The sequence below is a fragment of the Lycium barbarum genome, chromosome 3 (assembly GCF_019175385.1).
Source record: "Lycium barbarum isolate Lr01 chromosome 3, ASM1917538v2, whole genome shotgun sequence".
NCBI classification, from domain to species: Eukaryota; Viridiplantae; Streptophyta; class Magnoliopsida; order Solanales; family Solanaceae; genus Lycium; species Lycium barbarum.
The window spans coordinates 1,971,506-1,985,013 of record NC_083339.1 but is presented as its reverse complement, the minus strand read 5'-3'; the positions used below and the strand labels follow the sequence as shown (position 1 = coordinate 1,985,013).

Below are 13,508 nucleotides of genomic sequence, written 5' to 3'. Positions count from 1 at the left end.
GACGATTGCATGGACGACTGCATGTATTGTGCGATTTTATAGGGAAAAATATCGTTGCAAATCGTTGGCTGGCCAAATTCATATGAATTGTAAAACGTTGGCTGGCCAACGTTTTGCAATTCATAAATTGTAAAACGTTGGCCAGCCAACGTTTTGCAATAATATGAATGGCAAAACGTTGGTTAGCCAACGATTTGCAATTGGCCAACAAAATTACAGCCAACGTTTTCAATTCATATTTGGCCAACAAAATTACTCCAACGTTTTCCAGCCAACGTTTTGCAATAATATGAATTGCAAAACGTTGCCAACGATTTGCAATTCATATTTGGCCAACAAAATTACACTCCAACTTTTTTCAATTCCATTTTGTTGCAAACTTTACACACATTAAATATGCAGAAACGAGGTGAACCAGAATTGAATAAAAATAGACAGAAATTGGCAAATAAAAATAGTAATTTTTCCCAACTTGAAGTTACCCACTATATAATAAAAATTTAATTTTTACAGTGTCCCTTTTTCCCCCCCGTGCCACACCGAGTTTGACGACGTTCTCGTTTTGATCTACGTTGGTGATCGTCCTCTTGTATCACACCTGTATCCTGTAAATGCCATAAAAAACATTGATTGTCTACGTAAAATCGGACAGCATCTCCCCTGTAACAAGGAGTTCCTCCAATACCATATACCAACACAAACAACCAAAGCAACCAAGACAAAACACCACATAACAACCACAAGTCTCAAAAAAATTTGAATTAAAAGCTAACCTGTGGCTCTAAAGTCTGTACATCCGGCACAAGAATGTGTGAGGATCCAACATCAAATTCCATGGGAGACTATGCAAAATAAATAATATTTTTTACGATTAAAGTAGCCATTACTTTAAACAAGATACAAGCTATTTGAGTGGTTAGAATACTCACATCGGTAAAACTCAGTCTCCTCCCAATTGAAGAGCTCTGTCCAGTGAATGCAGGTAAAGGCCCCTCAGTCATCCCATAAGAGCTGCTTGTCTGACCACTAAACTGTTGGGCCATAACTGCCAGGCTAATAGGCCCAGACGATGCGAATGCCTGAAAAGGCCCCTCACTTCTGATTACTGCTGGTGATTGAACCTCGGGAGCTAACGTCGATGAGCTGGACATAAAATCTATTATTGGGTGATATGCATCATCATCTGTATGCATCGTTGAGCTGGGCATATCTTGATCAAAACGAACCTCTTCCTCATCAACCAACTGGTGATCCACGGGAGTTCGACCCCGTCTGTTACCTGATTGGCGTCCTCTACCACGCGCCGCAGGTCTTGGTACATTAGGACGTTGATGACGAGGCACTTGCATAGTAGGCGGCTCAACATACTCTGCCGGTGGTGTATAATATGGAGCGAAACTCAACATCGTCCCCAGAGAGGCAGCAGCCATGGACTCTGTATTAATGTGGCTAAACATCTCTGCTATTTCCTTCACTTCATTAGACTTGGTTGGATCTTGGATAGTCTGCTGAGCCAACCTGTATGATTCTTGATGTCCTAAAGCCTAAAAAAAAATCGATATTTGATAGTGGTCTAAGACACATATAAAGACATCAAACATCTAATGGAATGTAATGTACGTACCAGTGCCTCATGTCTGCCTGCCATGTGTTGGTATCCTCTATCCACTTTATGCGCAGGATTTCCTATGAAAGTGCGCGAGTGACGTCGATACCAACAAAAATACTCTGATAGTGACTGTGGATCTTGAGTTTCATACTCGGCCTGAATTAAACTATCTCGACGATTTCCCCACAAAAAGTCTGTTTCTGTAAAATATTCTTGATCCTCCACTTTTATAGCATACCGCTTGTCACGTTTGTAATGAAAAGGATCAATCTCTGCACATGGACCCGGAATATGTTGCTTCCTACCAAATTGTCTGAGAACGCGGTCTACCATGTGCCACTCTCGATAGATCCCACAAATAAGGGGAACTTTCGCCATCCAAATATCTCGGCCACGCAGACACCACTCAGGGAGTCTGTTGATGATGGCCTCTGAATAAGGCTGCCACACAAACTACGATAGAAAGAACATAAATTACACATAAGCATAACTATTCTATCAAAACGCCATTAACAACCATAATTATGATAAAATACCTGGCCATCTATTAGGTTGTCCAATACATCCCTACATATGGGTAAAACATCGCGTGCCTCATTTTCGTGGGATTTACGATGAGTCCACCTTCGTGCAAGAGCCGTGTGTGGCGGAAGAGCCCTGCATGGTGGCTGCATCGGTATAATGCGCTCCCAAGCCCAAACCTATATTAAAAAATAAAAATAAATACATAAAAACCTTATAACTATCAAATAGGACAACCAAATAAAATTATATAATTTTAAAGGTCACGTACCTGCAATAAGGAAATGAATCCACACACATCCTTCGCTTTCCTCAACGAAGCACGGCATAAACAAGTATACAAATATGACAATGCAGCCGCTCCCCAAGCTTGTTCATTCATTGCTCTAAGGTCACGCATGTCAAGCAAATAATCTAAATTCAGTAAGTCACCGGACTTATCCGGAAATATCGTGCCGCCACAAAGCCATAGCAAGTACAACCTAACCCGCTGTTGCACATCAATTTCTGGGGTCTGATCTGTAATATCATCTAAGCCTCTAATATATTCAATTAATTTATGTACTTCTAACCTACTAACACCATTAAAACAATCCAGACCGGGTGCCCAACCAGTAAGCTCATGGATCAATTGTTGCCACCCACCAATATCGATATATCTAGCATTAAGATTATTCAAGGGATAACCATCAACAACCAAGCCAAACATGACCTCGATATCTTGTAATGTGATGGTCGCCTCACCTGTACGCAGATGAAAGGTGTGCGTCTCAGGACGCCATCTCTCTATAAGTGCAGTGATGACTGCCCAATCATATGATACACATCCTACCTCTATTACTCCCCTAAATCCACACAGGCCAAAGTAGTCAAGGATGCGAGGATGAAAAGGATGACGCCTCACATGCTTCCAAAATTCAGTATCCGCGCGGCGAGGAAACAGGCATCCAGTCGGTCCTCTCAAGGAACCATCCCACACAGCCTCTGAACGATGCTTCTCCTGGAGTGTTAACACATCGTACACTTCTGGCCCCGGATGTACGCATACCTGTGGAAACTCCATACCTTATACAAAAAAAAAAATAGGAAATCCAGATCAAGTTATTTGGAGTAACTCACTATTAAAAAATATATTGTATAACAATCCATAACAAAATATATTGTATAAAAATCCATAACAAAATATATTGAAGAAATTACAGGTTCTGCGGTCATAAATTACTATGGTAATGCATAAATACATCAAACAAAGCAACATTCACAAAAAGAGAGGAAAAAATTCGATTCTTTGACACATTTCACAATTCTTTTTTCCTGTACCGAAAATGTCATCATCGGTCTATTATTGGCAATATCCAGTTCCACAATGTTTCAACTTGTAAAATGTGGATTGATCCACGTTATACACTTATATTTTGTATAACGTGGATCAGTCCACGTTTTACGAACATCCACAATACTAACAAAAATAACAGCAACATAACAATTCCTAACAAAATATATTATTTAGTTATTCAGATCTTTTATATAAGAATTCACAAAAATAACAGTAACATAACAACAAATTTCTTCAAAAGTGCTACTAAACAAATAGGACCTTTTATATAATAATGCTTCTAACAATCATATTTTAAGTTCAAATTAAAATAACACAAAATAACAGAAACGTATTAAATAACACAAATAAAAAATAACAATTAAGATATATAAGAAAAACAGATCTATATCTATTATAAATATACAATATTATATGAGTTAGAAAAAATACCTCAATTTAAATAGCAATAATAGATGAATACGCTGGAGATGCTACTTCAAAAATTAGATTGTTTTGCAGGGTTTAAAAAAAATAGAGGAGAAGGAAAAGTAGAAGAAAATAGAGCTTCTGTAATTAATGGAGGAGAATTGAAGATTTTAGCAAGGGAATGAAGAAGACAACGAAGGGAATGAAGAAGCGGCGGAAGATTTTAGGGGGATGGGAACGAAGGTAAATAAATTAGGGCAAAAGGATCAGTCCAAATATACAAAATAAATTGTATAACGTGGACTGATCCACGTTATACAAAATAAATTGTATAACGTGGATCAGTCCACGTTATACAATTAAAACTTGTATAACGTGGACTGATCCACGTTATACAATTTATTTTGTATAACGTGGATCAGTCCACGTTATACTTGTAATTTTTTTTATTTTTTTTTTCGTTTTCGTTTTCTGATAATTTAAAAAAAAATAAAAAATTTGGGGTATATCGTGGATCAGCCCACGATATACCCGTTTTGGTATAATAAATTTTTAACGTTCCCTTTTGGTAAAAACCGTGTATTTTTATACCCTTTAGGCTCCGGACTCCTTAAAAGTGTTTTACAATATGTTAATGTCTGATTTTCGTGTTTAAAGTTCACCAAGAAGAAAAAGAAGCGAAGAAGAAGGTTGGAGTTTGCAAACGCTAGCTAAATTTTAAATCTTATAATTCTCAAAAATTGGATAGAACTTAGGACCCATTTGGCCATGAGAATTTTCACTTTTTTTTGAAAAATTATTTCACTTTATTTGGAAATCAACGTTTGGCCATGAAAGACACCTAAAATCTTGTTTTCACTTTCAATACATTCAAACAACCAAATATTCTTTGCAAAAACTATAACCAACACAACTCCATCTTCAACTACAACTCCAATTCCGACTTCAAAATTCCAAATAAAGTGAAAAATATTTGATTTTCATGGCCAAACGCCTACTTAAATAGAGATGCTCAAAGCAGATATTCAGTGCGACTTCTACTTGCAAAATGCAACTCTTATTTGGGCTGTCGAGTGGGTCATTTGCACTTTTATCCCTACTTTGTGCTGGTCTTTAATTTTGCCCTCCGGGAAAACAACTTTTTTATGGGGCATAAATTTAGATTTTCGCATCATAATATCTCATATTTTATGTCCCGCGCTTAGGGGTGTACAAAGGAAACCGCACCAAACGGAGAAAAAAACCTGACTAGTAGTTTAGTTTTAAAAAGAAAAACCCGATTACTATTGGTATGGTTTGGTTTTGACTAAAAAAAGTCAGACCGAATCAAACCAACCCGACATTACATGTATAAAATTTCAAAAATACTTTATACTTAAAAATATTTATTTATAATGTAATTTATAAATAATTCTTAAATCTTTTCATAGTTTTTGTCTTTTAACATATCATTTCAAGCTTGAAATTAGAATTTTGAATGGTGCAATAAATTTTATAGCTCATAGATATTAGTGACTCAAATCCCAACAATAATCAAATCAATACTAATGCTAACAAACGAAATTCAATTTTAACACTAGGAATGACAACAATGTTGGATATGTATTCTTTAGTTTTATATTGGTTAATACAATGAAAATACATAACTTAACTTTATTTTTTTCTTTAATATTTAGTCATGTAATTATTATTTATTAGTCGTGCTTATTTTAGCATGATTTAGTAATTTTAGATTATGATCGTTTTCTATATGCCTAATAAATTAGTCGTATTTATTGCAGCACGACTTAGTACTTTTAGATTATGATCATTTTATTTTATGCAATGTTATTACTTTTTTTGTAGAGAATTTTAGTACAATGTCATCTCTCATATCACAATTTGTGTTATTTTCTTAAAAAGTATCTTAATTAGATAGTCGTATCTTACTAGGACTAAAGAAATATTTGAAGTACAAATTATAAGCTTTGTATGAAGACTCTACCGAAAAAATTTTCAAAAAAACCCGAGCGACCCGAAGAAACCTAGAAAACCCGACTTTTGTTTGTTTGGTTTGATTTATGGATTTAAAAACCCAATGCAATTGGTTTTTTTTTGGTATTTAGAAAACCCAAACCTACCCATTCCATATACACCCCTACCGGCGCTCTTAAAGAACTTATGTCCCGCTAGCCATAAGTTCGATTTTGAAAGATAAAAATTACATACCAGCGCATTTGAAGGCCAAACCGTGCAATTTCTTCCTGTTGAGTTGAGTTGTTAGCCCAAATGAAACCTAATAAAGATGGCCCAACCACACATGAGTTTCACTCATTTCTTGGACCTTTTTGTACTTCGATCTCTACATCAGTAGCCTTTGATCTGCTTTTCGCGTAGAGAATAGTCATAATCTAGGATCAACTGTATCAATCTCTTTTTGCAATGAATATTTAATAAAATGTTATCGGAAAGGATTATTATTGTTTTTACCAAATGGTAGAAATATGGATAGGCTTCGCAAATTTCAATTTACGGCTTATTGAGGCTAATGTCTATAATTAAAAGAGGAGACATATTTTGAGTGGTTAACTTATTTACGTAATGGGGTTTGAGGACAAGCGCGGAAATATTTTCAAAATTTTAATCAAAGTTTCTAATAAAAACACTTTATTCTCGTGTGTTCATATGCTAAATCAAAACAAGTCATAGTTCAAGCGTCTAAATAAAATACATTGACAAAATTAAGAGGCCGTGTGTTTAGCCTCAAGAAAATTTACAAGATAAATGAAGCCCATATTATCCAATTTTAAGGTTCAACTATAATTGTATTTTGTCTTTCTAAACTGCTTATTAGTTTTTAATAGGTCTTTAATCATTCCAGACTGTTCGAAAATGCAGTTTTCCACCCTAGTTATTGAAGTTTTCAGCCATGTGTTCTGCTTTGATATGTTTTTTCGTGGGCGAGGTTTTTTTCTGAATCAGTCTCTCTACCTCCCAAGGTATGAATAAGGTTTGCGTACACTCTACCCTCCCCAACCCATTTGGTATGTTGTTATTATTCTCAAGCGTTTTAATTCCACTTCAAACAAGTCCAGAAGCCCACAAACATTTGATGTGTAGTTAGCAAATGAGGACAAGTTAAGGGGAAAATATTTATTCTCTCATTAATTAACCATAATTAGCTGATAAAAGTGTAAAATACACACAAGTCATATATTCATAAGATTTTGTGTATATATAGAGTGTGGATAAGTTTTGTCTGTGAAGAAATTTCGTACTACACCCTTCTGAAGTAGAATTTTGTAACTTTAGAGAACCATGTCATAAATTTGGTTAGAAAAATCTACACAGATAACTGAAGCCCATATTCTCCACCTTTTAGGTTCACATTAAAGAATCCTTTTTGCCCATCTCATGTCATATGCAGTTATTTTTTGTAACTTCAACTCCTACTTTATAGGGAAAGTTTACATCATATCTTTCAGCAATAAATTATCTTTAAACCCTTCTGACACAAGAATTTTCCATGAAACTGCTCTAAGATGTATTGCCAGATATGCCTACCTATTCAAATAAAAAGTTAATGCTAAAAATGCAAAAGAAAGGAAAATACTAAGGCCCCATTTGGACATGGTTTGAAATCATGTTTGGACATGCAATTTGAATATTTTAAGGAGTATTTTCTCTTATAGACATAAAAATCTCACAAGCTGTGAAAACTATCGAAACATTCTCAATTCTTATACAATCTTACCAAATGAGCAAGTCATAGTTCATAACAAAATTAATACACTAATTCATAACAACCGGCTCAAAATTAATACTAGAAGACCTTTCTAAAAATACAACATCAATTGATCAAATTTTAGCTCAATAAATAAAATTAAACTATGGGTCTTTTTTTTTACAAAATTAAAAGGTTGGAAAACATAAATAAAATTTGGTGGAAGTTAATGAGATTAGTAAATGATTGATGGGGGTAATTGTTAAAAATATCTACCAACTTATGGATCTTTTTTTACAAAATATAAACTTATGGTTAAATTTTATATTTAAAAAAAATGAAACCATGGTTTCAAACCATGCCTAAAAACACATGTTCAAACGCTGGTTTGAAACTATGGTTTCAAAACTCATGGCCAAACGCCTACTAAAGCATATATGTCATTTGCTCCATCTTGGGGGCCAAAGCATATCCACAACACAAAAATTTAAGAAAAACAGGGGAATTTTTTTTTTTTTTCTTTTCTAGCACCGGTAACTGTCAAAAATTCGATGTGTACATAATAGTCCTAAGTAATACTATTGAATTAGTTTGCTCAACTATGTTTATCCATAGATGGATAAAAGAAGAAATAGTGTAGAACGCAAACGGACAATGTTGCTCGGACTCTCCAAAAATATTGTCGCACTTGTATCGGATTTTTTTGCTTGTCCTTATGGCGAGGGTCTACCGCAAACAGCTTCTCTACCTCCTGAGGTAGGGTAAGGTCTGAGTATATTTTACCCTCCTCAGACCCCATTTTGTGGGATTCAACCAGGTATGTTGTTGTACTTGTATTGCATTCTTAAAAAAAATAAAAAAATTGACTAACTTTTAGAGGATTCAACTGCACCATCGACAAAAGAACAGTTGCAAAAAATATAGAAGACATGAAAACTAAAAATGCATTTACAGTTCCATATATGGATAATCAAACACCTTAATAATAACCAAGACCATTCCTTTCTTTCTTCAACAAAAAAGAAGAAAAATAAGATAAACAAGAAGCAAAGAACTAAAATGAAAACTAAAATATGGTCTCTTTTTTCTTTTTTGTTCTGAATTAATTAAGATTCTTACTAGCACATATCAACAAAGAACTCAAAAAGATGAAATCGAAAAGTAAAATTTCATTTACAATTCCATAATCTGCATAATCAAACACCTTATAATAATCATAACCATGTTGCTCGGACTCTCCAAATTGATGCCGCACCCGTGTCAGATTCTCCAAAAATGCACTACTCTTGGAGAATCCGACACGCGCCCGGCGGTATTTTTGAAAAGTCCAAGCGAAGATGAACAAGAAACAGAGAACTAAAAATGAAAACTAAAAACATAAGTCTTTTTTTTTCCTTCTCAATTAATCAGGATTCTTACTAGCATAAATCAACAAAGAAAATCCAACTTTTTCTTCTTCATTTTTCTCCAAATTCTTCTCTTCAAGCCACAACCTACTATCCAATCCACTCCTTGTCCTAAACATAAAAATTGCACATCCATTTTTTGGATTAAACAACCAGTCATGAACATCCCACATCATATCTACAACCAATGCATCCAAAAATATCGTCTGATTCCCTCGAAAATTCCACTTTAATCTCTTCACCTCTATGACACACTTCCTATCGATCGAGACAAACAATACTGCTGATGAATTCTTGAATCCCTTTTCTTCTGTGCTGCATTTGATCACTATGTCATGATATTTTCCAGCGTCACAAAACTTAGCCTTAGTAGAATAAACAGAACTGCCTGAAAAATGTTCACTTCTTGAAACCAATACAAATCTTGATTTTTTATCATCAAGATTTGATTTTCTTTGCTCAGTATCATGCTCCATGTCACCAAGAATCAACCCCACCTCTGAATTCACTAGTACTTTAACAAAAAACCCGTTGACCGGTTCAGGCCCCACTTCATATGTTGCACTTGAAAGATCCCAAAAAATTTTGAATCTTGAATTTAAGGATTCAGTAATTTTGGAACCTTTTGACTTGTCTGTTGTTAATATTTGCTTGTAATTCTTGGTGAATTTGTCACTTATACTGATTGAGAATAATCCTTGTTGTAATAGGCTGCACCATGTGATTTTGATCAAGAATTGCTTCTCTGTTGAAATTTTGACTTTGTAAATACAAGTAACAAGATTTTGCACTGAAGGAATATGATATAGTACTTGATTTGATGGATTTGAACAATATGAATCTGTTACTTTTATAGCATGTTCATTGTAACAACTTGCTATATTTCTCATTCTTGATGAAAAATTCCCAAAAAAAGAGTGGTAATATATTTGATTCTTGAGAACTAAAGGTAGAAAGAAAGAAGAAAAGGGGTAGTTTTAAAGTAATTTTTAGGATTATCCTTTGCTGTTGCAGAAAGGAAAATGGAAGAAGGAAAGATATTTTTGTAGGTTCTTTTCTTCTACAAACAGTTTGTTTCTTACTTGAAAGGGTGGTTTTAGTATGTAACTGAAAAATACCAATAGAGAGAAAATTCAGGTTTTTGGCCAGGTCATATGGTCATTTAATGAGGATTCTCTGACCTGAACAAATTGTAATATTTATAGGGATTTAAGTTATATATAATTATAAGGTCATTACTCATTCATATCGGGTGTTTACAAATAATAAAAAATGCAAATTTATCGTAGTTAAGTGATTTAGTGAAATGGAAATATACATTAATAATCGTGGTTAAAGAATAGTTATGTATGTTGCAACACCTGTTAGGCGTTCATTGATTTGGTGTAACCGCTCGGTTTGTGTAAGTGTATACCTATAGCGTAATGATTTTTTACAATGTCCATGTAACTTGTCACTTATCATTATTATAGATTCGAGTTAGTTTATATGCAATGTCACTATAAAGAATTCTTGTACCAACAGATTATTTTTATTTGTTATAGCAGGTAACATGTCTTAGTTTCAAAATTACAAATGTCATATTTTAGGAAAACTTATCTTTAGATTTCAGTTGAGTGACTTGACACTATAAAAAAATATTTTATGTTAGACGGTGTATATAATTTAACTCTAATAATTATCAAACACTACTATGAGATAGAGTTACCCACAAAACCTAAAACTTTGTATTTATATTAAAAGTCAGAAGAATAGCAGGACCTTATTAATTTCATAAATGGTTTCTTTAATGGAGTACTACTACAAATTCAGTGACAGTTCATCTGTTTAGTCTAAATAATTTTGTTTTCTGGTTTGACCTGATCTGATTCTACAGAAGTAGAGAAGAAAATGCTGGGGTGTTGTACTTTGTTTTTTAATTATTATTATTGTGCTTAATTTGTCCTTTTCTGTGACCGGGACTTACTATTTAATTTATAAGCTAATGTCAACTTATAAAAGAAACTAAAAATTAGAAAAGACAGATGGTTTAACAGAAATCTTTATTGATTACATGTGATCATCTTTTTTTTTTTTTAATTTTATTTTTGCGATTATCTAAAAGTAAAGACTTGAGCTTGAGACATATCCTGCGTGTCATATGAACAAGACTTAATTATATAAGCTAATTTTATTCCCATACCATAGTGTAGAGCTGTTGATAATAAAAAGAAAAAAATGTGATGTTGAGAGATGGGTCCTGTAATTAAAATTAGTGAGAAGGAACAACCAACTACAAATCAAGTAGGATATATATATATATATATATATATATATATATCAAGAAACTCCTTTCTCTGCTGACTAATTTTTATATTTTTAGTCTAGAATTTTATGCCTCGATCATAGAACAAGTATTTATATTATGAGATTATTAATAAAGTAATTGCAAGTAAATTTCTATGATTAATGTAGTTGGTAACTTGATAAAATATTAACTATTAACTAACATGTTATTATAGTCTAAATTAGGCTGATATCAATATGAAAAATCTATAATGTGGCAATTCATGTACTCTCTATATTCCAAAATAAGTGTCGCTTTTTCTTTTTGAGAGTTAATATGACTAATTATCGAGTAAATTTTCATCATATTATATCTGAATCCGTAATTCAGAAGTGCAATAAAAAATTGAATCCATCAAAGTTAATTTTGAATCCACCTTTTGTGATCGATGAAAGGGATGGAGGATTTCTTTATCACTCTATCAATATCAAAACTCAATTACTAAGAGCCTGTTTGGATGGGCTTATGCCTATAAGCTGCAAACAGCTTATAAGCTAAAAAAAATAAGTTGGGTAGTCTAACTTATTTTTTTTGGCTTATAAGCAGTTTTCAGCTTATAAGCTGCTTTAGATAAGCTAAGTCAAATGGGCCCAATTATTTTTTTGAGCTTATTTTAAGCACAAAATGACTTTAAGCTGACCAGTCAAACACTCAAAAAAACTAAAAACAGCTTATAAGCAACTTATAAGCCACTTATAAGCCAATCCAAACGGGCTCTAAGATGGTCCATTCTAAGCAAAACTGAATTATCAAATTTGATATCACAAATGGAAGATATAAAGATAAAAAGGAACTTTGGATTTATTTTTTTCTTTTGATCCAATTAAGATGTGCCTATCCAATTGCAGTTGAGAACATTAAATTTAGTGAAAATGAAAGAACATTGAGAAGTGGACTAAAGAATGGCTCCCTAGAGCTTGTGGCTTTTCCAACTAACTTCCACATATCTATTAAAAACGGATATACAACTAATATAATGTCATATGTTAGATGTTATGCCAATATTTTTTTATTGCAGGAGGATATATTAATTGGTTCATGAAAATACGGTAACTTGTCCCTGTTTCAACTTATATTATATGACGTAATTTGACTGGGCATGAATTTTATTTGATATGACGTATATTTAGCTAATGGACATAGTTATTTATTTTACTTTCTTTTTTTCCCCTCAATCAAAGATCAAACCAAAAGTGAATCGTGAACTGCCAATGGAGGCGGCAAATTTAATACTACACTAATGATATGTCCCATTGTTGAGAAGTAGAATGTTTCATTGCAACAGTATTAAGAAGGGACAATTTTAGAGGACCACCAACGTGGTATTCATTATTACAATTTATAACATTTTTTGCATTTCAGAAACACAACAATCACTTGTGAAACCTATTGCTCACAAGGAATATTATTTGCACGCTTCAACAAAAAAAAAAAGAAAAAAGAACCACAGTTCCCATGGTTATGCAGGGAAATTCTAGTGGTCAAGAGGCCATAATTTGAATCTTAGTATTACGAGTTCAAACTTTAGTAGCCTTCACTTGTTACTATGCAGATATCTTTAATTACGTTACAAATAACAACAACAACAACCACGATTCAATTCAAAGCTTGTTGGGATCGATTGTATAAAATCAATATTATTGTAAATGCTCCGTTTGACTCCATGATATTTCAATACGACTTGCTTCAAGATTCTGTAATACTAAGGATTCTCTAATCTACTTTACTAGTTGTATCTCTAATATGCTTACAATGAGATCTATATTATGAGGATTCAATTTCAGAAATAATAATATAATAAAGAAAAATCGTTCCCATGGCTAGTGGTCAAGAGACCAAAATCTAAATTCTGGTGTCACAAGTTCAAATTTCAGTAGCATCCTGCTTGATACAACATAGATAGATTTAATTATGTTACAATGATAATAATCACGACTCAATTCCGAGTTATTTGTGATCGACGGTATGAATCATCATTATCATAAATGCTATATTTTGGTCCATCATATTTCAATACTATGTAGACTTAGGATTATCTGACATTAGGGATACACTTTATACTTTAGTGGTCATGTCTCTAAAATATTACGAGTGAAACATATTATGAGGATTCATTATGGAATGACAAGTTTTAAGATAGCTTCAATTTCCTGCAATTTTCTTCTTTTATTCGGGTTTGGAATCGGCAACGTGAGCAG

General features: G+C 33.3%; 2 protein-coding genes across 2 annotated transcripts; both read right to left on the bottom strand.

Moving 5' to 3' along the window:
- Positions 1 to 255: 255 nt before the first annotated feature.
- On the bottom strand, positions 256 to 3,177 carry LOC132629887 (serine/threonine-protein phosphatase 7 long form homolog). The gene is made up of 6 exons (XM_060345295.1): positions 2,403 to 3,177; positions 2,146 to 2,310; positions 1,625 to 2,062; positions 930 to 1,544; positions 774 to 842; positions 256 to 605 (listed from the first exon to the last, which is right to left on the bottom strand). The coding sequence occupies exons 1-6, from the start codon at positions 2,838 to 2,840 to the stop codon at positions 501 to 503; spliced, it is 1,830 nt and encodes a 609-aa protein (XP_060201278.1). The 5' UTR covers positions 2,841 to 3,177; the 3' UTR covers positions 256 to 500.
- Positions 3,178 to 8,727: 5,550 nt separating this feature from the next.
- Positions 8,728 to 10,155, bottom strand: LOC132629886 (uncharacterized). Its single transcript, XM_060345294.1, has one exon. The coding sequence runs from the start codon at positions 9,872 to 9,874 to the stop codon at positions 8,981 to 8,983; it is 894 nt and encodes a 297-aa protein (XP_060201277.1). The 5' UTR covers positions 9,875 to 10,155; the 3' UTR covers positions 8,728 to 8,980.
- Between the last annotated feature and the right edge of the window lie 3,353 nt (positions 10,156 to 13,508).

What these genes read in the sequence shown, in the direction of transcription:
- LOC132629887 (XM_060345295.1), bottom strand. Translation starts at nt 2,840, where the DNA reads ATGTTTGGCTTGGTTGTTGATGGTTATCCCTTGAATAATCTTAATGCT. An exon ending in ACAACCTAATAGATGGCCAG is followed by an intron (nt 2,063 to 2,145) that starts GTATTTTATCAT and finishes TTTCTATCGTAG; the next exon opens with TTTGTGTGGCAGCCTTATTC. An exon ending in TACAGACTTTAGAGCCACAG is followed by an intron (nt 606 to 773) that starts GTTAGCTTTTAA and finishes TGGCATTTACAG; the next exon opens with GATACAGGTGTGATACAAGA.
- LOC132629886 (XM_060345294.1), bottom strand. Translation starts at nt 9,874, where the DNA reads ATGAGAAATATAGCAAGTTGTTACAATGAACATGCTATAAAAGTAACA.